This window comes from Gobio gobio (assembly GCF_949357685.1).
Source record: "Gobio gobio genome assembly, chromosome: 8".
Taxonomy (NCBI): domain Eukaryota; kingdom Metazoa; phylum Chordata; class Actinopteri; order Cypriniformes; family Gobionidae; genus Gobio; species Gobio gobio.
The window spans coordinates 30,584,775-30,607,788 of record NC_137114.1 but is presented as its reverse complement, the minus strand read 5'-3'; the positions used below and the strand labels follow the sequence as shown (position 1 = coordinate 30,607,788).

Here is a 23,014-nt window from a genome sequence, read left to right as displayed (position 1 = left end):
AACCCCTAGCGGCGAAAAAATGCATAGTGTAGCTTTAATGAAAATAGTCTATTGGATTTCTTTTTCGCTTGTTTTATGGTCTGGCATGATGAAAATTGCTCCTCAAAGTATCACAAGTGCGAATACTTGCAGTGCATATAATAGTGTTTATGTTAATACTTCGTGTTTTTGGGCTATAAAGTCAGTTTCTTATACCTTAAAGGTGCTGTCACATTAGTAACACTGGTGGTCGGGGGGAAGGGTCATTATTGTCAATAGTGCAGCGATGTATGAAGCACCACTCAAACAGAAGTCACTTTCAAAACAAGTGGCTTTCTGTTGTAAAATGCAGTGATACCTCGTAACTCAAACCAGTTGCGAAATATGCATGGGGAAATAGTTATCTGTCATGCAAAATTCCCAATAGCGTTGATTTCACGCTAATTCACAGAGCGGTAAACGTGACCAACCCATTTTATGAAGCAGAAAATTCAGAACGTAAAATAAAACCACAAAGATAGACTCGAGAACACAAACAGATTTATTACTTGTACTACAGAGTTAGCAGAGACATACAGTGTAATTTATTGTATGTAATAAAGTAAATTACTGAAATAAAAAAAAAAAATGGTACACAAAATTGTATACACGATACTGTAAGAAACTCAAAAGAGCAACACAATGGCTGTGGGATCTGTGTAACTAACTTCTGTGCAACTGTGGCAGTTCTTCTACTGTGCAGTCAACTTCCTTATGTTGATGATCAGCCGTTTGCTGTATTCTCTGTGGTCCACAGGCTTGGCATCCACCACTGTCACTTTAATGCGAGATTCATCCTATGAAGACAAAACAAAAGGGATTACAATCCGTGTCCCCAAATTTTCCAACTCAACCCTATCCATGAGCAGTTGCAAGAAGTGACATCCTGATCAAGTTTTTTGTGCCTTCGATCCGATCCGAGTCATGCTTCAAGTTTATTTAAGTTATTCAAATCAATCCGGTGTTTACAGGGATCTGCAGAGAATGGGCAGGGGCTCAAACGTAAAAAAGGGGCACTATGGAGTAATTTCAATATAACAATTATTAAAGTAATTATATTTAAATGTCTATATTGTTATATTCTAATTAGGGATGTTGAGGATTAATCGATGATTGATTAATTGTCGCTAATACATTTAATCGATAAAACTTATCGATAAGTGATTAAGCAGGGCCATGGCTGCTCAACCACAAAACACGTAAAGCAGACACGAGGAAAAATGAAGTTATGTTTGGGAACATTTTACACCATCCTGACAAAGGATGCGTGTGCATTCGCGGCCTTTTGTTTTGTCCAAATGTAAGTTGTAATGTTGTGTTTATTTTGTGTAGTCCTATCTATATCTGATTTATGCCAAACTTATGACTATGATCGGGCCGGTCATATTACATAACAATGAGAACACTATTGTAATAAAACATTGTGAATTGTTTGGGTTTATGCGGTTTCATTGTGTTGCTCCAGGAAGTGCACAAAAAGAGTCACATTTTCTGAATAGCTTAATTCAAGTTCACTTGTGCATTTGCATTCTTTTGTGCAGATATAATTTGAAATATGTTTATTTTGTATATATCTGATTAATCTCATATAGGAAGCACTTCTTTGAGTTAAATAACGTGCTAGCAAAGAGCTTCAGTGTACAGGTGAAGCAGCTTCAGCGTGTGCAGCTTAAACAGCAAAAAAAAGTAATATTAATGTAATATTAATGAGAACACTATTTTATTAAATCGTTGTGAATTCATTGAGTTTAGTTGCCGTTTCAGTGGGTTGTTCCAGGAAGAGCACGTCCACACATTCTGAATAACAGATCTGAGGAGGCGTTGATGACACGTTGTATTAGAGGTTATATTTGATTATTAAATACAATTGAATTATTAAATATTTAAATGATCAATCACAACTCATTTTACAATCACATTAGCCCTTTATTTAGATTAAAAACCGTTCTCATTCTTATTGCAGTATTAAGACTAAAAATTAATTGATCGTTAATTTAAACGGCATTCGATCATGGGAATTTATGCAAATTCTATCTAATTCTAATAATACTGTATAACGACATTGGTAGATATAATCAAACAAAACGAAAAAAGTTTAAAATCGTCTGATTCGGCCCAGATACCAATCCTTGATATCGGCTCGGGACATCCCTAGTAGTGAGGTCTCAATGGTGCAAATGTTTTCAGTTTGAATATGAATTGTTGCTATTTTTAAAATCACAAATCAGTATTTTGAGTTGTATTTATGAAGAAGCCTGCAAATAGACCACTCACAATTTTGTAAAAATTATGAACATCTTCTACCAACCCCTGTGGAAACTCTTTAACCTAAAAACCTATTTAGCCACCACTGCAGGCATTAAACATCTTTAAATGTGATATTGCCTCAGAGACAGAGAGCGCAGACTAAAATGCAAATCTGCCATACATTAATAAACTCATTCTCATTAAAACCCACAGGATACAAAAACGATCAAATAAAATGAACCTGAATAAGCAGCATTTTGTTGATTTGGCATTGCAGAACTAGGTGATGATGGGCAAAAAGACAATCCGCTGCCCATATTTTGGCAATCTTGTAGTAGACATTTGTAGGTTCAATCTTTTTAAGCATTTGATTACACAAAATCTAACCAAACATATACACGTCTACCTTAAACCACCGACCAAATATTTGTTCAGAGATTAACCCTGGTCATATCTTCCAAGAAACCCTACCAGACAATGATTCCTATGCAAATCCATGAGTTTTGCTCTCAGAGCACTGGACTGCACTGCATGAGTTCATAGCTTGTTCATAGACGATGCTTCTACTTCTACTCTATTGTAGCGCACACTTTTAAACCTCCACAAAAAGTGTCACCAAACAGCCTGTACATACATTAACTATAAACCTATTAACCTAACTATAACCTTATAGGCAGAGCAGTAATGAGAAAGATGAACAGCGATCAAATAGCTATCAAATTATTGCATAGTATTCAGCATATTATTTAATGACACTGGGCAGCTTTCTATGCATTTCAACGTATTGCGGCTTGCAAACAATTTTTAACAGTGGAACCAAAAGGAAAAAGATTTGTTAGCTTCAGTCTGTATTAGGCATGTGCCGGTATACAATTTTCATGTTGCGATTAATTGCTGAAGCTTTTATCACGGTATACGGTATTATCACAATATTTAAAAAAAAGTTGCAAAAAAGTGTTGTCATACTATAACAGGTTTAAAAAATTTCTTATAACAAAAGAACCAAACATTTAAATACAATAAAGCAATACACAAAAATGTATAAAGTAAACAAATATTTAAAACAGATTAAAGTGCTTAAGAATTATAAAGAACAATAGGTAACACTTTACAATAATGTCTCGCCAGTTAATGCATTAACATTAACAAAGAGCGAATAGCTACATTTTTACAGAAGTTATTCTTCTTTGATAATGGTAGTTTAAAAAAGCAACTGTTAGTGTAAGCTCAGGTCCATTAAATAATACAGTTACAACTTTTGATTTTAATAATGTGTTATTAAATGCTGAAATGTACATTTAACTAAGATTAATACATGCTTTAGAAGTATTTTTCATTGTCAGTTTGTTAATGAATGAACTAATGTTAAATAATGGAGCCATTTTGTAAAGTGTGTGATTGAACAACAGTCAGAACATATTCAAACAATATCTAGGGCATGTAATTTAAAACTTAAAAAAAAAAATTTAAGTTTGAAAATGACTTTAAGTCTTTAAGTATTAGGTTATGTGATGATGAGCACCGGATTGTGGTTACTGGGGAAACGGCTGTATTTCTGCTGTTCCATCAGCGCCCTCTGTTGTCTGAAAGCGTCTTCACGCCTTCCGCCATGTGCTCGGCTCATGAACGGTCTGTTTACATCAGTGCTCCTCTTTGACGCGTTGTTCATTTTAAACGGTTGATGGGTAAAGTATTCTTAAAATACATTCTAAAAATCTGAATAATTCGTAATAAATAATTATTCACGGTATTTTGAAGTGCCCACGATAACAATATTGTGCATGTTCATTATTGCGGTATATCGTATTACCGTTTACCGGCACATGTCTAGTCTGTATTAAGAGGCAGGAAAAAAAATTTAAACTATGTTTGGGTTCATGTGGGTTCACTGGTTCACAGAAAAGTTCCACACACCCACAGGATTCACAAAATAAATTTGTTCTGACATTTGGGTTATTCTAAACAATAATAGTAATTATTAAAACGCATGTTCCAGTTATGTGCATTTCTACAGGGCTCCCAATACATTTAATTAGCAAATTTTCAGATAAAATAATAATAACAACAACAACAATGATTATCACGATCGTCATCCACACCACAAGTCATTATGTAATTTTCATATTTTCAACACAATCATAAATTTATTTTGATTTTAATAATTTTCACTAATTTTCCAGGTTTGATAGTTCAAACCAGGTTTTTATACTCCAAACTCTTGTACTTTTCATGTCTGTATCTGGAGAAACTCCTAAATCGGATAAGATCCATATTTTTATACGCCCAAGTTAAAGGTGACCTTCACGAGTGCTGACTGTGGCCTTGTATACTGATTTCATTACCTGAACATGCAATTTAACGATCACCAGCAATGTGATGTCTGGGAATTCGGATACTGATACAGCATTTCAGATGCATACTAATTTCCCTGCAGAATAATAAATCGCATTACACAGAGACGGACTGCTGCACCGCTATATATGCCTAACTCGATTAAAGAAATAAGCTAGCCAATTTAAGGATATAAATTATATGTAGCTAATATGGAATGGAGTCAAAATTAAGTTTAAATTAATTTTGAGAAGTAGCATATGAATCTCAACTCAGATAATCAGAAGAAAAACAGGTGATGGAAAATATCCCTGAGAAGTTCCTTGCATTGGGTTTGTGACCAGGTGTGTTTCAGGAAGGTAAATTGAGTAGGTGGTGTTCAGGTTCACAGAAACAACACAAACGTCCTTAATATTCACAGATAATCTGTCAATGTAGTTCTTTTACACAGATCTCATGCAGCATGTCATGCAGAAAGAACAAGGCACAGAGCCATTTTTATCAGCAGAGCTGAGATGGACAGGGTGGCAGAGATGATGTGTTAATTTCCATAAATCTCAATCATATCAAAGGTGCAAAAAACATGGTGATATACGTTTCATTCAACTTCAAAAAAGATTCCTTCTACCCTGATCTCTATGCAATTTTAGCAAATATTTTGCCTTGAAAATTGACCATGAAAAAAGATAACACAGCATGGGTAATTTTTCAGGCCAAGGAGCCAAAAGGGTGAAGAGAGGTGGAGCAGATAGTTGTAGTATGCATAAAATGTGTTGCATTTTACACCTAGCCAATAATAACATTAGGGATGCACCAATACGAACATTTTGGCCGATACCAATAATTCTTTATATTTAAAAGCCTCATTATAATTTTATGTATAACAGATTTGTGCTGTACATGTTGCACTTAACTCTGAAAAGGAAAATACAGTTATTCCAATCATATTTCAAGCTTTTCAAGCTAATCATCATTGCAAACATCGACCATCTGAAGCGTCTCAGCTGAAGGAAATAATACAATACATATGAAGAGTTCAGATGCAAAAACCTCTAGGTTTGTCTGATATGTTTTTTTTTAAAAGAGCATTTTTTTAATCAGGCTCTTATGTTAACGTTAAGTAATTTCACTTTAAATGGCAATGAAAAGGTTATTAGTCAATTATAGAATTGCCTTTTTTATGTCACTTTAGTCAACTGGTATTTAACAAATTCAACCATTTTGCTGCAAAGTCCATGTGTGCTTTTTTTTGTGCAAAAACCTCCAAGTCCACCCTATTGGACAACAAGACAGTAAACAATTGCTAAAATCACTTAAGATGGAACTGGAAACATTGCAAATGATGAAAGCAGAATAGAAAAACCTAACAATGAAGAAATGGATCCAGAGCTGTGATGCACGTGACTGCCACGTCTTTTTTTGTCAGTTTCACAGCAACACAAAGAACACTGTTGCGTTTACTTGCAACTTGCGAAATCCTGTCATTGTAACTGTAACCATGGACAAAACATAATAAACACTTGCAGGTCAATAATTGAAAACCGGCCCATACGCACACCATCATTCATCTTGAAATCATGATTCGATTCTCGTCTTCTGATTGGTTTCTGGAATTTCTGAATTGGCCGACACAGGGATTTAGCGGATTTGAAGCTTAAGTATTTGCTGAACGTATACTGTGTGAGAGAGCATTTGCTCAATATCATCATCTTATTTTTTACGGAGGTGGCATTTAGCGGCTTTTGCATCGGAACTCTTCATATTTTGGCCTAATTTACTTAGGCTGATAACATTAAAAATGAACATATATCGGTGGATTCCAATATGGCAGCTGATACATCGTACATCCCTAAATAGCATGCATGTATTTACGTACATTACTGTTCAAAAGTTTTAAAAAGAAGTCTCTTATGTTCACCATGGCTTTTATTTGATTAGCAATACAGAAAAACAGTAATTGTCAAATATTAAAAAAAATAAAAAAATTTAATTAGTCAAATATTTTAATGATAGTCTTTTTTTTATTTGGTGTAACCGAAACATTTCTTATTATCTTCGACGTTTTTTTTCTTCAGGATTCTCTGAATAGAAAGTTGAAAAGAACAGCATTTATTTTAAATATATATATTTTTCTAAAGCATTATGAAAGTATTTTCTCTCACTGAATGCATCCTTTCTGAATAAAATAATGTCTTTATATTTAAATTTTACTTAACTTCTTAACCCGCATCGGATCGTGGACGGGGGGGTTGACGGAAGTGGGGGGGTGTGTACTTTTATTTACTTTTGTTTTATACAAAATATTCAATCAACTATCACAAACTATGCATCATTTGAAAGCTAAAACACTCAAGATTCATGTTCTGAACTTGTTTTTGCAATAAATACACCAGAGAGGAAAGGGTTAAATGAAACGCTAAAGGACCGTCCATGTAAACATTAGCATAATATCAGCGTTACTCATCTTTCATCTCCTGTCGTTCAGATCAGATCGGACGAATCCAATAAACACCCGCATACATCTCTGTGTAAGAGTCCATTCTTCAAAATGCATCCCACTTTTTAATCCAAAACAACGAAAAAATAGGGAAAAAACTAAAAATCCTCCGTTGTTTGCAAGAGAGTTTTGAGTTAGCGTGATCAATCATGTCCATTTTCAATGAAATATCGATTCTATTCCGTGTCTGGCAAACTCCCCCTGCTAGAATAGCTTCTCCCACGTATTTTAAACCCTCCCTCGTCTCTCTCCTTCAATCAGAGACTCTTCTGGGATGCATCATATAGAGGAAGTGCCTTACAGGCTTGGTGAGCTGTCAATCATTGCGCCCATGGTTTTCGTTGGATAAAGGCACTCGGTGCCCAGCCAATGCCTTTCCAACAAAGGTTTGATTGATGGACTTAGTAACCAATCAAAAGGCATTATCTTGCGCAGTTTGCGTAAGTAGGCTTTGGTGAATACTGTTTTTGCGCGCTGGCTGCGCGTTCTCCATGGCCAGCTGCAGTGGAGCGCGCTGTCTCTCACAGACGCTTCCCATCAGCTAAATGAGTTTTTTACACTTTGTAATCTCTGTAAATAGTTGCTTTAGTTTTTCAGTAACTGTTTATCCATTATAATTAGTAGTATATTGCAGTTTATTGCAGATTTATTTGAATGAAAAACTACTCTTTACAATAGCAAATGTTCTGAAATAAATGGCCTTTTTGAAATGACGCCTAGACTTTTCTTGACATAAAAGCTCACAGAAGCTACATTACTGAGAGAATCATCCTCATATTTGAATCATGACATGATTAGACATTCAGTTTTATATTTAAGTTATTTTCAGGCTCTTAACATTAAATTATAATATTTTTTTCCCTAAGTGAAAACAAAAAACAAAAAACGTGAGTCACTTACATGTATATTTACATGTATATTACTCTGTTCCCATATTACTTTGAGTTATTATGACTCTTGGGTAGCAATATTTCAAGTGTCTAGTTTAAAATAAGACCAGGTTTATGAATATAGACCATAGGGTTTAAGAGCTGCAGACATTTTCATTTGGGTATATCGTTTTCAAAGAATTCCTAAAAAATGGGGCGCTTGTTAAGAGGTTAATACATTTTAAAGAGTGAGGGACAATGAAAAATGTAGCTGAACTTAATCTTTGGTTTGATTCGGCTTTCCGTAATACAATGTCGTTTTTTCATAAAATATTAGTATAAGATCAAACTCCAATTGGCACACGGCCAGCTGTACCCCCATAGACCACATGCTGAAGGCCCCTGAGATGTATTTATCTGCTAAACTTACATTGTAGGTCTCCAGCTTCACTCGGTTCCGGAACACAAAAGTATTGAAGTTTGCATGCTGAAAGACCTCGTCAAATGCAGCTTCGTTCTGTAAATGCAAGGCAAGACAATATTATAAGAGGCTTACAAACAAAACATAAAAGAACAATTTTTGTCTCTTAATATAGAGCACTCCGTGAGAGATTGAATCAACCTCTTGGAGTAAGACCTTGTTAAAAACCCTTGGGCTTGTATGCCTATTTCATAAACACACCACAAAAAGAACTCCAATTGATACACAACGTGCTCCTCAGAGCGTCTCGAGGCCACACGGATGGAAAGCATAGGGAAAAAAGAATAAGAGTGAGAAGCAGGCAGGAAGAAGAAACTCACAGAGTCCTTGAGTTGGCCAAGATAACTTGAGTTTTGGCCAAGAAGGATCTCAGCACTGTCCTGAAAGCAAGTTACCCATTGGTTGTCTCCAAAATCAGCGACGTTGGCCTGATAGAGAATGAGAGGACAATTAATAAAAGGCACAAAAGAACACATTCATGCCTAATTCATTAGAAGTCCAACGATGGATCAGTAGATTTAGCATCAAGGAACAGAAAAGTGAGATAGGCCCTTAACCCTCTGAACGACATTTAGTGTCCCTTATAAAGAACCACGATTGTCCCTTATTTTTGTCCCACTTTTTGTCCTTCGTTATATTGTGTTGCAAATAAATGCAAACAATTCAAAAAGCCAATCTCTTCATATTTAAATTTTTTTCACAAACCACGCATAAACAGCATTTTCTCAAAACTATAAACTTTTACATACATGCTGCTCACATATTATTGTAGCAGAGTTTGTGCTGAATACAGTGTAATCAGACTTTAGCCATGAAAAAGTTGAAATTTACTTTAACATGTCTGGATGCTGGAACCAAAGAGAGCCTAAATGGAGTTATAACAGTTTAAGCTTCTATTTTTAAAACATTTTTGTAGCATCAAGAATGTATTTGCCCATTCCTGCCCGGTCCCAGAATTCGAGATGCAGCTTTAAATACAAAAAGGAGCAATTAACAAAACACCGTCTGAGCTGATTAACAGCAAAACAGAAATAAAGATGCCTCAAATGAGCGATGCATTTAGAGCAGCAAACTCTGCTTCCAATTAATTTCAGAAATGACTATTTTCAGAGAGCATAAAGAGGATGGCAGAGATATTTATTTTAGGACAACCAGAGAATATTGACTGGAGGAGCTCCATGTGTTATTTCAGAAGGGGCAAAAGAGCCAAGGGCAAGTCCCTTACCGAGAGCATGAGGCGATATTTGAAGTCTGGGAACTCTTTGTCACATTTCTCGCAGCGGTACATGCCATTCTGCTGGTCCACCACCTTCTTGTTGCAGTCTTTACTGGGACAGGCCTGATACAAGCAGTTTTCTTTTCGGATGTAGACTATGGTGGCGATGCAAGAGAAATAATCAGCCTGGGAAAAGAAGACAGTTGACATCACTTACATTTTTTAATGATTTTTTTTTATTTATAGAAGCATAAAAGGGAGACATTAGTGTCGTTTCTGCAACATAAAGCCGATTCAATTAAACGCAGTAGCAGTTTATTACTATTTTGCACATTTTACTAATATAGTAAAGACAGAGTAGGTGTCTAAACGTTTGACTGGTAATGTATAACATCTCTAAAACTGTAGTGGTAGATGCAGGACTTGCATAACATGATATATAGAGTTTAAAAAAACAAAATGCAACCTAGTTGCAAAATGGGCCAAGCGGAAAAGCATATAAAAACTCCAGAGTGAAATTAATATATAGATTTTTAAAAGTGGAATATGCAAAGTAGAGGATAATGCATAAACATAAAAAGGGCTTCTGAACAGGGCTGGAGGCAGAAAGGAAAGAGCACCTATAGAGCACCTGGAGGGGAAGTCAAAGGCTGTACTAAACGAAAGTAAACTAATCATGGAAAGTACCCCATATAGCCCAGTAGATGGATTCAGATAAGAAAAAGATTGCATATGTAAGGGTGAGAAGAAAAATAAGAAGAAACTAAAAAAGTTTTGAATCAGCTAAGGGCACCTTACTATTTTATACACGTCACACATTAAGAAAAAAGATGGAGGACAGCCACAGGAGACTACAGATTACAAGGTGAAAAAGGGGTCAGCAGCTGGACCTGAGCATGACAAGGTTCTGGAGAAGCACATTAAATAAATGTTCCTAAAACACACAGCACCCATGTTTACCCTGGGTGACAACATTGCTGATGAGAGCACAAAGATGACATTCCCCCGCAATAACCTACAATGGCTTAAAGGGTTAGTTCACCCAAAAAAGAAAATAATGTCATCTCCGTTCATCTTCGGAACACATATTAAGATAATTTTGTTGAAATCCAAAGGCTCAGTAAGGCCTGCATAGGCAGCAATGAAATTCACACTCTCAAGATCAATTAATGTACTAAAAACATTTAAATCAGTCCATGTGAGTAGGGGTTCAATATTAATATTATAAAGCGACGAGAATATTTTTCGTGATAACCGATTTCAAAACACTGCTTCATGAAGCTTTGTAGCATATCGGATCAGTGAGTCGATTCAGGGATTCGGAGCGCCAAAGTCACGTGATTTCAGCAGTTTGGTGGTTTGACACGTGATCAAATCATGATTCGACTCGCTGATTCGATACGCTCCGAAGCTTCATGCAGCAGTGTTTTGAAATCGTTATCACTATATAAGTCGTTATTTCGGGTTTTTTATTTTTTGGTACAAAAATATTCTCGTTGCTTTATAATATTAATATTGAACCACTGTACTCACATGAACTGATTTAAATATGTTTTTAGAACATTAATGGATCTTGAGAGTGTAAATTTCATTGCTGCAAATGCAGGCCTCACTGAGCCTTCGGATTTCAACAAAAATATCTTCATTTGTGTCCCGAAGATGAATGGAGGTCTTATGGGTGTAGAACCACATAAGGTTGAGTATTAAATGACATTATTTTCATTTTTTGGTGAACTAACCCTTTAACACACACATTCCTCAAAAACCCAGGTCTTGATTCATATTTCTGCAGTAAAACTAACTCTTTAATGAAATGCAAAAAGGGGTACTTTGCCTTTCCACGGCCTGAGAATTCAGCTCACAGTGGATTTATCATCTCTCTTTGCCAGAGGCTCTGTATAGATTATGCCAAAGTCTTAACCCCTTATTTTCTAAGGAAATGGGATACGAAAACAACAACTGGCAAAAACGTGTACTACTGTAATTGATTTCTCTTTTAACAGATGTACTGCTGACCACCCAGTTGTTTCGCTTGTTGAGAATTCAACCCCAATTAACTTCTCGAAAATCTGGAATTGATATTCCGTATCACTTCAAATAAATAAAAAGTCTCTATGGAAATGTGAATGGCATAGACAAAGCAGAGAGGAAAAAAAGGCTTGCTATTCAATAATTGAAATATCCTCATAAATTACTGTCATTTCACTTAGTGACAAAAAAAATCCCTCTGAACATTTCTGCCTCTGAAATACAATAATTAATCCAGTAAATACCTATGTAATTGTCACATTTGTTTGGTAGATGAATGGGCCCTCACAGAGTGCAGAGCTGAACATTATTTCTAGTTGGCTGTCAATGTGGCTGACAATGTCACTTATTTTATACAAGATAGAAATGCTATTTGAGAAGTCAGAGCAAAGTCATTTGTTTCATCTATCAGCATATGGAAAAATGCATATATACCATTAACTCAATCAAACATCATGAAAACCTTTGTTTCCAGTATACTTTAAATAAAATGCACTTTTCAATAAGAGCCTGTTTTAAATTCCCAACATGATTTCCATACCATGTATTTCCATGACTTTAGTTGTTAATACTGGATAAAAAGATATTATCTTCATAAAGATTTCTTAAAATGCAATTCCATGGTGATGTATGAAATATTTTTTAAATGAACAAATTAAATCTACATTCACTATGGAAATATCCATGACCTCTCCAGTCATGGAAATCAATTTTAAAATTCCCTTAAAATAACTTTGACGAGGAGATATTAGAGTAAGTATACAATTTTTTTTTTTTTAAATACACTTAAATATGTAAAGAAAAACCCCCCCACCCCCTGAAAACAGAACAAGATATGAGAAACAGACAGACATCACACTTCTGCAGTACCCCTTGCATCTACAGTAGGGCTGCAACTAAAAATTAGTTTGATAATCGATTAGTTGGCCAATTATCTTTTCACTTAACCGGATATAATATAATTCTCTTCATTTTATTGACAAAACACTATTCTACATCCTGCCCTATGTTGTGCTTCAAACAAAAGTGTCAGCTGAGTGCTATGAAAATACATAGTATCTACCCTTACAAAAATTTACCATGGTTTTATAATGAAACCAAAATACCAATATAATTTGCTATAATAAAACCATGGTTAATTTTACATAAGGGTATATCTGTGCTATGCATTATGTGCAACAAAGTTACTAAGCAAAATTACAGTTTACATCCCTACATTAAAATGATATTAAAGAAAGAAAAAAACTCAGTGTTACCAGGTAAGAGGAATGTTCTGCAGGAACACACACATTCGCTATGGACAAAGTAACCTGTTACTGTAAAATCTTTATCCTGTAAAAAGGCTATAAGAAATGTCTTACATTTATATTCAATTACACACTGTTATCCCTTTACATAAAGTAACAGAGTTACTACTCTCATAAAATAGTTGAATTACATGTTAACTTTTAAACCTAAATTTAGCATCTAACAGCAGATATTTCAAGTAAATGAATGCTATTGCGCTGAATATTAATTATCTCCCTCTACTGCGCTCTGTCTTTTTGATGCACCCGCCACAATTTTTCCTCACATATTTTGTGGTATTGAAAAGCAACTTCTATTATGAAGCAAATGTTCATCTATAATGCAAATTTCAGATGCCTACAAGAGTTCTGGGCAGGTCTAACATTGTTGGGTAGTTTGGTCATGTGACCACACATTTAACACAATGACAACGTCAAAGCTCAGAAATGACAGACAAGTAAATTTTTTAATAGCTCAGATTTTTGAAACACAATCATCAATAAAGGGTTATCTTTACATACTAGGGCTGTCAAAAGATTAATCGCGATTAATCGAATCCAAAATAAAAGTTTGTGTTTACATAATATATGTGTGTGTACTCTGTTAATTATTATTTATATATAAATACACACACAAGCATGTATATATTTAAGAAAAAAATATTTTTATATATAAAACATTTATATTTATATATATTATAGATTATATAAATGTATATACAGTATATACATGCAAATATTTCTTAAATATATACATGAATGTGTGTGTATTTATATATAAATAATAATTAACAGTACACACACATATATTATGTAAACACAAACTTTTATTTTGGATGCGATTAATCGCGATTAATCTTTTGACAGCCCTATTACATACATATTGAAATTATATTAATACGTGGTTTCTTCTGTTAGATTGCAGATAAATGAAGTCTATGTCCCCTATATGTCATTCTGTGTTATTCATATGAACTCTCTTTCAGACTGAACTTAAGTCAAGTTTTGGATTTACTTGACCTTGATGATCCAGGGCCTGTCTATCTGTCTGACCTTCCATTTTCGTATAATTTGTCTATTTTATTTGATTATTTGTGCTAGGGATGGGGCCGATCCGATCCAGTATCGGTATCGGGACCGATACCAGCTTAATTCACGTATCGGATTTTCCCGAACCAACCTGCGGAGAAATCCGATACCCATGAGCCACGTCTGCGCTTTAACGTTGTCTGCTGAAATGACTCCAAAAGTGATTCCCGCCGGCTTGTCTGCTAGCTGGCTGCAAACTATGGAATGGATTTCCTGAACGGAGGCGCGGCTCAATGAGAGACAGAGTTATGAGACACGCCCCACTCAGGAAATCCATTCCCCAGATAGCAGGATAGCATTGAGCAGCATTGTGGCTAGCCAACATGTCAGCTGTGTGGAAATACTTCACACTGGAAACACCGCAGAGAAAGACAATGTTTGCAAAACCGTAATTAAGAGAGGTGGAAGCTCCCTTGCGTCGTACAACACAACGAACGCAATCAAACATTTAAAAAAGCAGACAAGACTACGGTGACATTTAAGAGATAATAATCAGGGCTTGACATTGACAATCGCCATCTGCGTGTATTTCGGCTGTGTAACACTCACACCAGCCACTTTTAACTTATTATGGTCTTCTCAAAAGCCACACGTGTTTATATTGAGTTTATGAATATAATAATCAGCGGCGTTCAGATTAGCGGAGTTTTGTTCAGAGCGCGCGCCGCTCTCACGCTCGCTGAAATCTGCACTCAAAGCAGAGATAAACGTGCGATGCACGCAGGAGATTAATTCATCATACAGTGATTGACAGTTTTTGTTATATTTCAGCACCGAAAATAGTTTCAAACAAAACACAGCAGAACCACAGCGCATCTTATATGACTGGCATTAGGTTGGCTTGACGTTCGCGAATCTAGGGACCGTCTCTAAAGATACATACAACATTGGTAGGCTATACACGTTTCTAACTTAAATGGCATTTGAAGAGAATGACTTAGTCATAAAACTGACTGTAAAGTGTTCATCTAGGTGTTAGGTATGATGCACACTTTTTGGATTTTTGATATTTAATCAAATAAACTGTCAAATCATATGAAAATATATGCTTTATTTCACTAGAATACTGTATGGCAGGGGTGTCCAAAGTCTGGCCCGCGGGCCAAAAGCGGCCCGGGGATGAATTTCAAACGGCCCGCAGCGCGTCAATTAAAATGTATTACATGTGGCCCGCCACGGATCATTTACAAATCATGCAGTTTCACGATGTCACCGCAAGGTGGCAGTACTAGACTTTAGGCCAGGGAAACCGCGCCCAAAGCGGAACGAAACAGCTCTGCTTGTGCTCTGTACCACTCGCGAGCTCTGACTCTGAACAATATGTGTTTACCTGATGAGTGTCTCGATCACGCGCCCACTAAACAGCCTTCCGAAGCCCGTGAGAACTTGAGAAGTGTTCGAGTTCAGCGCAGAGGTCTCCGGTACGAGCTGCGAATCTCTCTGTGATTTGATTTAATTTAAATCCAGTTAAACAGCGCTGACTTAATAAACAACACTAACGTGCAAATCAGCTGAGCCGATTCAAAATAATTTTCAAACAACAATTCGCATTTCGAAATTTATCATGGATTTACTGTGGTAACACCTGTAACCATGGTAATTTGTCAGAAATGTAGGTTAATATCTAATTTTATTTAATTTGTAATGTAGACATGTATTAAATGAGTAATAAAGGCCAAATTGCAGACAATTTTTTGTCATAAACTTGCAGTTTTGTGCATTTGTATTTATGTCTATAGACTAAATACCATTCTAGAGATATATATATATATATATATTACTTTTTGCCTTGTGTGCACTGCAAAAAATGCTGTTATTTAGTATTTTTGTCCTGTTTCTAGTCTAAATATATCTAAAAATTCTTAAATCAAGATGTTACGCGATAAGTTAAATGACATTAGATATATTTTGTTGTTATCTGGAAAATTAAATTAAATTGAAGTGAGTTTTTGTTTAAAACAAGCAAATATATCTGCCAATGGGGTAAGAAAAATAATGTTTCTGTTTGGAATCTTTAATCCATTAATTAGATAATTTAGTTTGTTTCAAGCAAAAACTCAATTCATTTAGATTTTTTCCCCCCAGGAATCAAGAAAAAATATGTAATTTTCCTTAGTAAAAGCATCTTGATTTAAGAATTTTTAGATATTTGGTCTGGAAAAAAGACAGAAATACCAAGTCAGAAAAGCATGTTTTGTAGTGTGGTTTTACCTGTGGTGATCTAAATAGAGCACTTATTAAATTTAAATAAGAATAGAGTTCTAACTCCGTAATAATATTAAAATTTCACCCATTAAAACTTTTTGGTTGATGAAAGTTTTACAGATATTGTTAAATATCTATAAATGTTTTGTGTCCTATCTCAAGCTACTCTACTGTCAGCTCAAGCTTTTGTCAAAAAAAAAAAAAAAAATTAAATATATATATATATATATATATATATATATATATATATATATATATATATATATATATATATATATATATATATATATATATATATATATATATATATATATATATATATATATATATATATATATATATATATATATATATATATATATATATATATAAAAAATAGAAAAGGGACCGGCCCCCGGGTATGTCCACAATATCGAATCCGCCCCCCTTTAAAAAAAGTTTGGACACCCCTGCTGTATGGGCTCTTACACAAAATATGCTAGATTTAAATGTGTCATAGCTGATAGAACACTGATGAGAATATTGCTTGAGAATATATTTACAGATATAATATTAGAGATTTATGCATTATGCGTTGCCATTGACGACGGCCATTATAAGGAAGGAAATCCCACAGAATCTAGCTTAAAAATGTGCTTAGAGCTGCTTTATTTATTTTTTGTTTGTTGATTTTCAAATATAAATTGATAACCGTGATAATTTGGGTCACTATTATGTTTATTATGTTCATATCATACTTGCCTGTTGAGTGAAGTTTATGTCAGCATCATATAAAATCAACAATAATGATAATAATAATAATAATAATATTAAAGCAAACACAGCTCTGGTATAGTATCGGAATAGTATCGGTATCGGCCGATATCCAAATTCAGGTATCGGGATCGGAAGTGAAAAAATGTGGAACGGTGCATCCCTAATTTGTGCCGTACTGCTGCATATGAATGCTATTTGTCCTTTTTTAAACTGGGCCAGACAAGGTTTATTTCTTTGTTAATGGAATACAACACTCATTTCATCTATTTAACCCAGTCTTTAAACTAATTGCTGGTGGTTTGTCATTTTCTAAACGCATTAACACCATAGACCTGGACTCCCTATGTTCTACAAATAAAGTTATTTTATCTCAAGAGAAAGTCGACTCTGAACTGCTTAAATGAGTCATTTGAAATTCAAATCTGTTTTTGTGAAGTTCACACATCACAACTTACTACATTTGGATAATGCTAATGTCTTGCTATAGCTCGTTCGTGTGGATAACATCATCAAAACACTGTGCTCTCCCCTTGAAAGTAAATTTGGTTTATTTTCAGTTCCAAAGGATGAGGCTGTGAAAAATCAGTGGTAGGTCTGCACAATTAATCGAATTTGTAATCGTGATTACAATTACGGGTGCCACAATTATGTAATCGTTCAATAAAATGTAATCGCAATTACAAAAAAAAGTAATACACTTTTATTATTCTGTGTACTTAAGATGACCTGAAATAAAAAAAAATATATATATTTTTTTTTTATAATTTCACGGGAATAATCGACAATTATGATTGTCAAAATCTTGCAGCCCTTATCAGTGGTTAAAATTAATCTTAACCCACGATACCAGAGCAGTCTAATCTCAAACTTTTGATGAGTTCCCTTCATTTTACTGGCGACTGCTTCTCCAATCTAAGCAAGTTCAACACGGGATTCGTAAAACAGTTGCCCTTGAAAGATAAGTCATAACTCACTTTGTTTGAACCAGCTTGCTCCTCCGAATCACAGACTGCAAGTATGATTAATTATTGATATATATATTTTCTACCAGGTGTTTTGTATTGTGTAGGTCTCCAGCTAACCGGTTAACTCGCGTTATTACGGTCTTACTACGGCAAATCAGCTGCGTGTGCCACTATTATCTTAAACTGGGTCTATTAAATGTAGATTGTCTGTCGTTTTTACTGCTTTAAAGATAAAGGATGCAAACTTTTACGTTACATCAGTCATTCACGTTAGTGCTGGGCTAACATATGCACCGTCATTGAAACAGTTAATACAGTTCCGGCATGTGCACCTTAATAAATTACAAATACACACACACACAGGTTTGTTGGACACTTGTTAATGCTGATGGTGAGGAATTACAGCTGCAACATCTCATGTAATTTACCTCAGACCGAGCAGCATATCACTGAGAAACATCCTGCTTAAGTCATCCTTGCGATGGAGGTTCAGGTTGAATAACTAGTTTTTGCAATGTTTCATCATCGATCCTTGTGCTGGGATTGATGTAAAAATCGACGTCAACGTTACGGTCTTTAAAGTGGTTGTTCAATCGCTGAGGTTTAAGGAAGCCTCGTGAGCTGAAGTACAGTTATTGCAATGGCCGATTGTTTCCGATGTGAACTGTAAGCGGTAGACCAATCACAACAGACTAGGCCATCTGGATTCGTTCACGGAAAGGAGGGATTTAGAGAGACCGATTCATCCAACGAGACATTTGAAAATCATTGAACACTGTGGTGCAATGAATATTATGAAAAAATGAAAACATTTTTTGACCTTTGATGCATGTAAACCTGCTGTTAGAGACCTCCAAAAATAAATTAGGAAACTTTAAAATAGCATAATAGGGGAACTTTAAAATGTAGACAAAAAATTAAGTCAAATTATTTCTAAATTAGAATTCTTTTGCTGTGATACTGAAATTGGCATTTACAATTTAGAAATTTCTCTGGTACTGGTATCATCCAAAACATTGGTATTGTAACAACACTACCCCCACATATATGACAGAAAAACTGAAATAGGCAGCAGACAAGGTCAGACTTATTATGCAGCTTATCTCTAGTATAATCTCTTAATTATTAGGCTCAGTAAATGGAGTCCTGCTAATCTCCATTCTCTATCTCCAGCGCTGAATGTGAGTAATGCTTAAGCACACACCTTGGGAAGTTGGGAAGGGCATTAAATGTGTGATTAATGAGCAGAGAAAAAGTAAGTGTAACTAAATGTGTGCATCCCTGTGTCTTTTGTTTCAGAACATGCACCACACAGTGCAGACTGATTGCAACTAATCAGATGAACAGACAATAAGACAATCCATTGAGGTGATGCTCCACTATTTAGGAATTCCTAAATAGGATCATCTTTGTGTCTTAATCATTTAATTTCCTGTTTTTGGCTGGCACACACGCGCACACACACAAACCTTGTTTTATATGGCCATTTTCCACCCTCTCTCTGAACCTTGTATATAAACCTGCTATGCAGTTTTGTTATATACTACAGGTCAAAAGTTTGGAGAAAATAAGATTTTTTTTTATGCTCACCAGAGCTGCATTTACTTTAAGGCTGAACAATTAGTTGTTTGTAGATGAATATTTTTGCCTTCTGTGTCCTGAAGTAGATGCCACTTTTCTTTTCTTTTTTCTGTTTCAGTTCTAAGCAAAGCAGTTGGCCGTTTGATGACTTTTAAGGAGGACAGAAAACATGAAGGAGATTGGTCTATTCAGCTGGCTCAAAGTTCATTAAGCGGGGGGGTTGGGGGGGCTGGGGGGGGTGAAATGCTGTTTCATGCATAGTGAGCTTTTTCCCCAGACGTAGTTTTGGTATTGAGGTCAAAGTCCACTTGCCTTGCGTTCGTAGTTTTGAAGTGTTCCCCCTATTACAGCGACTTTCTTCTGGCATGTTCTGCAGACAGGGTGACCATCTTCGATTAAGTTTCCCTCAGGACTTTTGCAAAAGTCAAAATATGACAACGCCTCAGATTTGGTCCTTTTAGAAATCTGAAAAATCTCCCGGCGCTGTCACTGCCTTCTGCGCCAGATTAACGCTGGCTGGACAAGATTTACCGCGAGTTTTCACAATCGTGTTAAAAATGTAATTTTATACGATATTACAAACCGTCACAATTTTATCGTGGTTTATCGTGAAACCGGTAATCGTTTCATCCCTAGGCACCAACAACCATGCCACGCTCAAAATTGCTTAAATCACCTTTCTTTCCCATTCTGACATTCAGTTTGGAGTTCAGGAGATTGTCTTGACCAGGACCAAACCCCTAAATGCATTGAAGCAATTGCCATGTGATTGATTGATTAGATAATTGCATTAATGAGAAATTGAACAGGTGTTCCTTATAATCCTTTAGGTGAGTGTATATTATAAGTGACAACATTAAAAGAGCCACTAAAATATAGAAGAAGAAAAAAATACTTCTTACTACGAAGAAAACAAGATCATGGATGCACATGAATTAATAGAGATAGAGGAGAAACCATGATGGAATGGGCTGATGGCACAATGTGGCTGTGTGTATTGTCATTGACAAGTTCAAGGGCCTATAAAAAAAATTAAAAAAAAGACTGGTACTGTGAAAAAGTGTTCAAAATGTGGCTTTCATTAGGGCAGTACGTCATATTTCAAGGTCTTAGGTCTGCTTTAACGCATACTCTGTGGCGGCCAATAAACCACACAGTGAAATGGGCTGATACAGGTGGCTCAGTGTACATGGTCCTATATGACAAGTTTAATGATTTCTCGTGCACACATGAAATTCTGTTTATTTAATTTTTTTTGCTAAAGTCCTTTTAGAGGCTCTGTAATAGAGTATCGTGAGAAGAAACCCACAACGCTTATAACCTGCATTTTTGCGTAATGAAAAAGTGCACCTTGAATTAATTCAGTAGTGTTTGACAATCACTAAAGAATCACTAAACTGCTGCCATGAAAACACATGTATGATACATTTTCATTCAATTCTTAATTTTCTAATATAGAAAACGACATCTGGGCAATAGTTGGAAATGCAAATATTTCTCCATACTAGGGATGTGACGGTGAGGAAATTTTCCCACCGGTTAATTGATGTGTGACAACACCGGTAATACCGGTATCACCGGCGGAGGCTTTTAAATCACTAATTCTATCTAACCGAAAGTAACATGCACACGACCGCTCTGAACTGAAAACGCGCCAGTGTTGCGTATTCACACACCGTGAATGACAGCTCGTCTGTAAATGCGCGCTCTGTGAGGCCATGGGTGCGTCTCAATCAGTTCCCTAGTTCAGTAGTCAGGGCATTGATCAGTCTATGATTGAGATGCACGCCATGAATGAATAACAGTTCGTCCGTAAAGCCTCGTTTATACTCGACGCGCCCGCTCGAGCGCGAGGGTGCGCGCGGCAAAAAGAAATGTGCGCAGTCAGCGTAGCGGAGGCTTGCACTGCGGAGCCAGGCGAAAGTAAACAATGCGCGCTCTGTGCGGCCGTGCACATTTAACTTTCGGTTTTGAATTAGCGCCAATTGGGCTGCGGGTTGCTTGAATTATGGGTTCATTAGTCTATTATTTTTAATGAAAAACACAACAACAAAACAAATGACAAACTCCCTTAAATAGGCGCTTTTACGTTTCGCTTTGAAACCAAATCTTCCGCGATCATCTCAGTCAGCTCCTCACTCTTAAATCTGATGAATGACTCCTGCCGCTGCTGAGACTCACGGTCGGATCCTGCTTTATTAAGCAGATACGTTCAGTTTTTATTTGTATTGTCTGTTCTCTAACTGAACTAAATTATTTTATTACTATAAAAAAATCAAAAAGATGGTGGGCGGTGCCACGGTGGGCAAGTGATGTAACCGGTGTTGAGTCTGGACACCGGTAACACCGGCAACACCGACTATCGTAGCAAGCCTACTCCATACTCTGCTTTCTTTTTTCCAAACGTTTCCAAACTGCGTAGGATCCCTGACATATACAAGTTTGCTATATGTTACATAATGAGCCATAATACATTTCCTAATAAAATTTGTTTGCTTTGTTGATGTATAAATGTGGGCGGCCAACTGTTTTTGGTTTCTGACATTAGAAATCTAACGATTTCAGAAGGAAATAATTAAAAAAATTAAATTAAATATACATTTGAAATATACTACAATCTTAATTTGATGTAAATATTATATAAATAAATAAACAAATAAATGTAATAAAGTGTTTTTTGGAAATATATTCTAATGCATTCTCTTCATGCACACAAAAAAACTGAACAAAAAAAAAACTAATGAATTCTCATTGAGAGACAACTATTAATGTTTGGGTGACTTACTTTGTCTCCATGGCCTAAGTGCTCATTCTTGACTTCCGCTAGGGTCTTCCAGTTTGTGTTTCCACCACCACCAGGTCCTCTCAATTCAGTCATCGACTGTCCATCCATAGCATGTCCTTCCTTATCATACCTGTTAAAAAAAAAAATGCTGTCAATCATCAAAAAAATTAATCAGGCAGACATCTGTTCTTTTCTACATACAAGGCAATAGCTCATCTGTTCAGGCAGATAAGTAGCTGATATCTTAACTAGATCTACAGAGACTGAAAGAGGCATTGACTAGCTAGGGAGATGCAAGTGAAAAACAGCAGCGGTGGCTGCAGAGGCGCTGGGGGCTACTTGTGAAACGAATCAACAGTGTAGGAACGGTTCAGGGAGATGGGGTCAGGTCCGGAATGGTGAAATCAGAAACCCATTTTCACTCATGCTCCGGAGTGGCTGGAAAGACAGAGGTTGGAGAGAGAGAGAAAAAAAACAAAACAAAAACAAAGCTCTCTTAGGATGAATCCGTGTGTCTGAGGAATCAATATAGCATTATAATCTTGAGAACGTAGGACTGGGTACCGAAGGGGTAGGATGGGGTGGATCGGTAAATACAAGGGTTCAGGGCTTGTTCTGGGAAGCATGACTAATTCAAAATATCCAGGTTAACAGACAAGC

General features: G+C 35.9%; 1 protein-coding gene across 2 annotated transcripts in view; it reads right to left on the bottom strand.

The window, feature by feature from the left end:
• Window positions 1-502: 502 nt before the first annotated feature.
• Window positions 503-23,014, bottom strand: part of rpa1 (replication protein A1) — a 59,844-nt gene continuing 37,332 nt past the window's right edge. For both annotated transcript variants that reach the window (XM_079823884.1, XM_079823885.1), the window contains 5 exons: window positions 22,355-22,484; window positions 9,669-9,845; window positions 8,764-8,871; window positions 8,393-8,479; window positions 503-815 (listed from right to left, as the gene is read on the bottom strand). In XM_079823884.1, coding sequence (XP_079680010.1) covers window positions 711-815; window positions 8,393-8,479; window positions 8,764-8,871; window positions 9,669-9,845; window positions 22,355-22,484 — 607 coding nt within the window. In that variant the 3' untranslated portion in view covers window positions 503-710. The remainder of the gene's footprint in view (window positions 816-8,392; window positions 8,480-8,763; window positions 8,872-9,668; window positions 9,846-22,354; window positions 22,485-23,014) is intronic.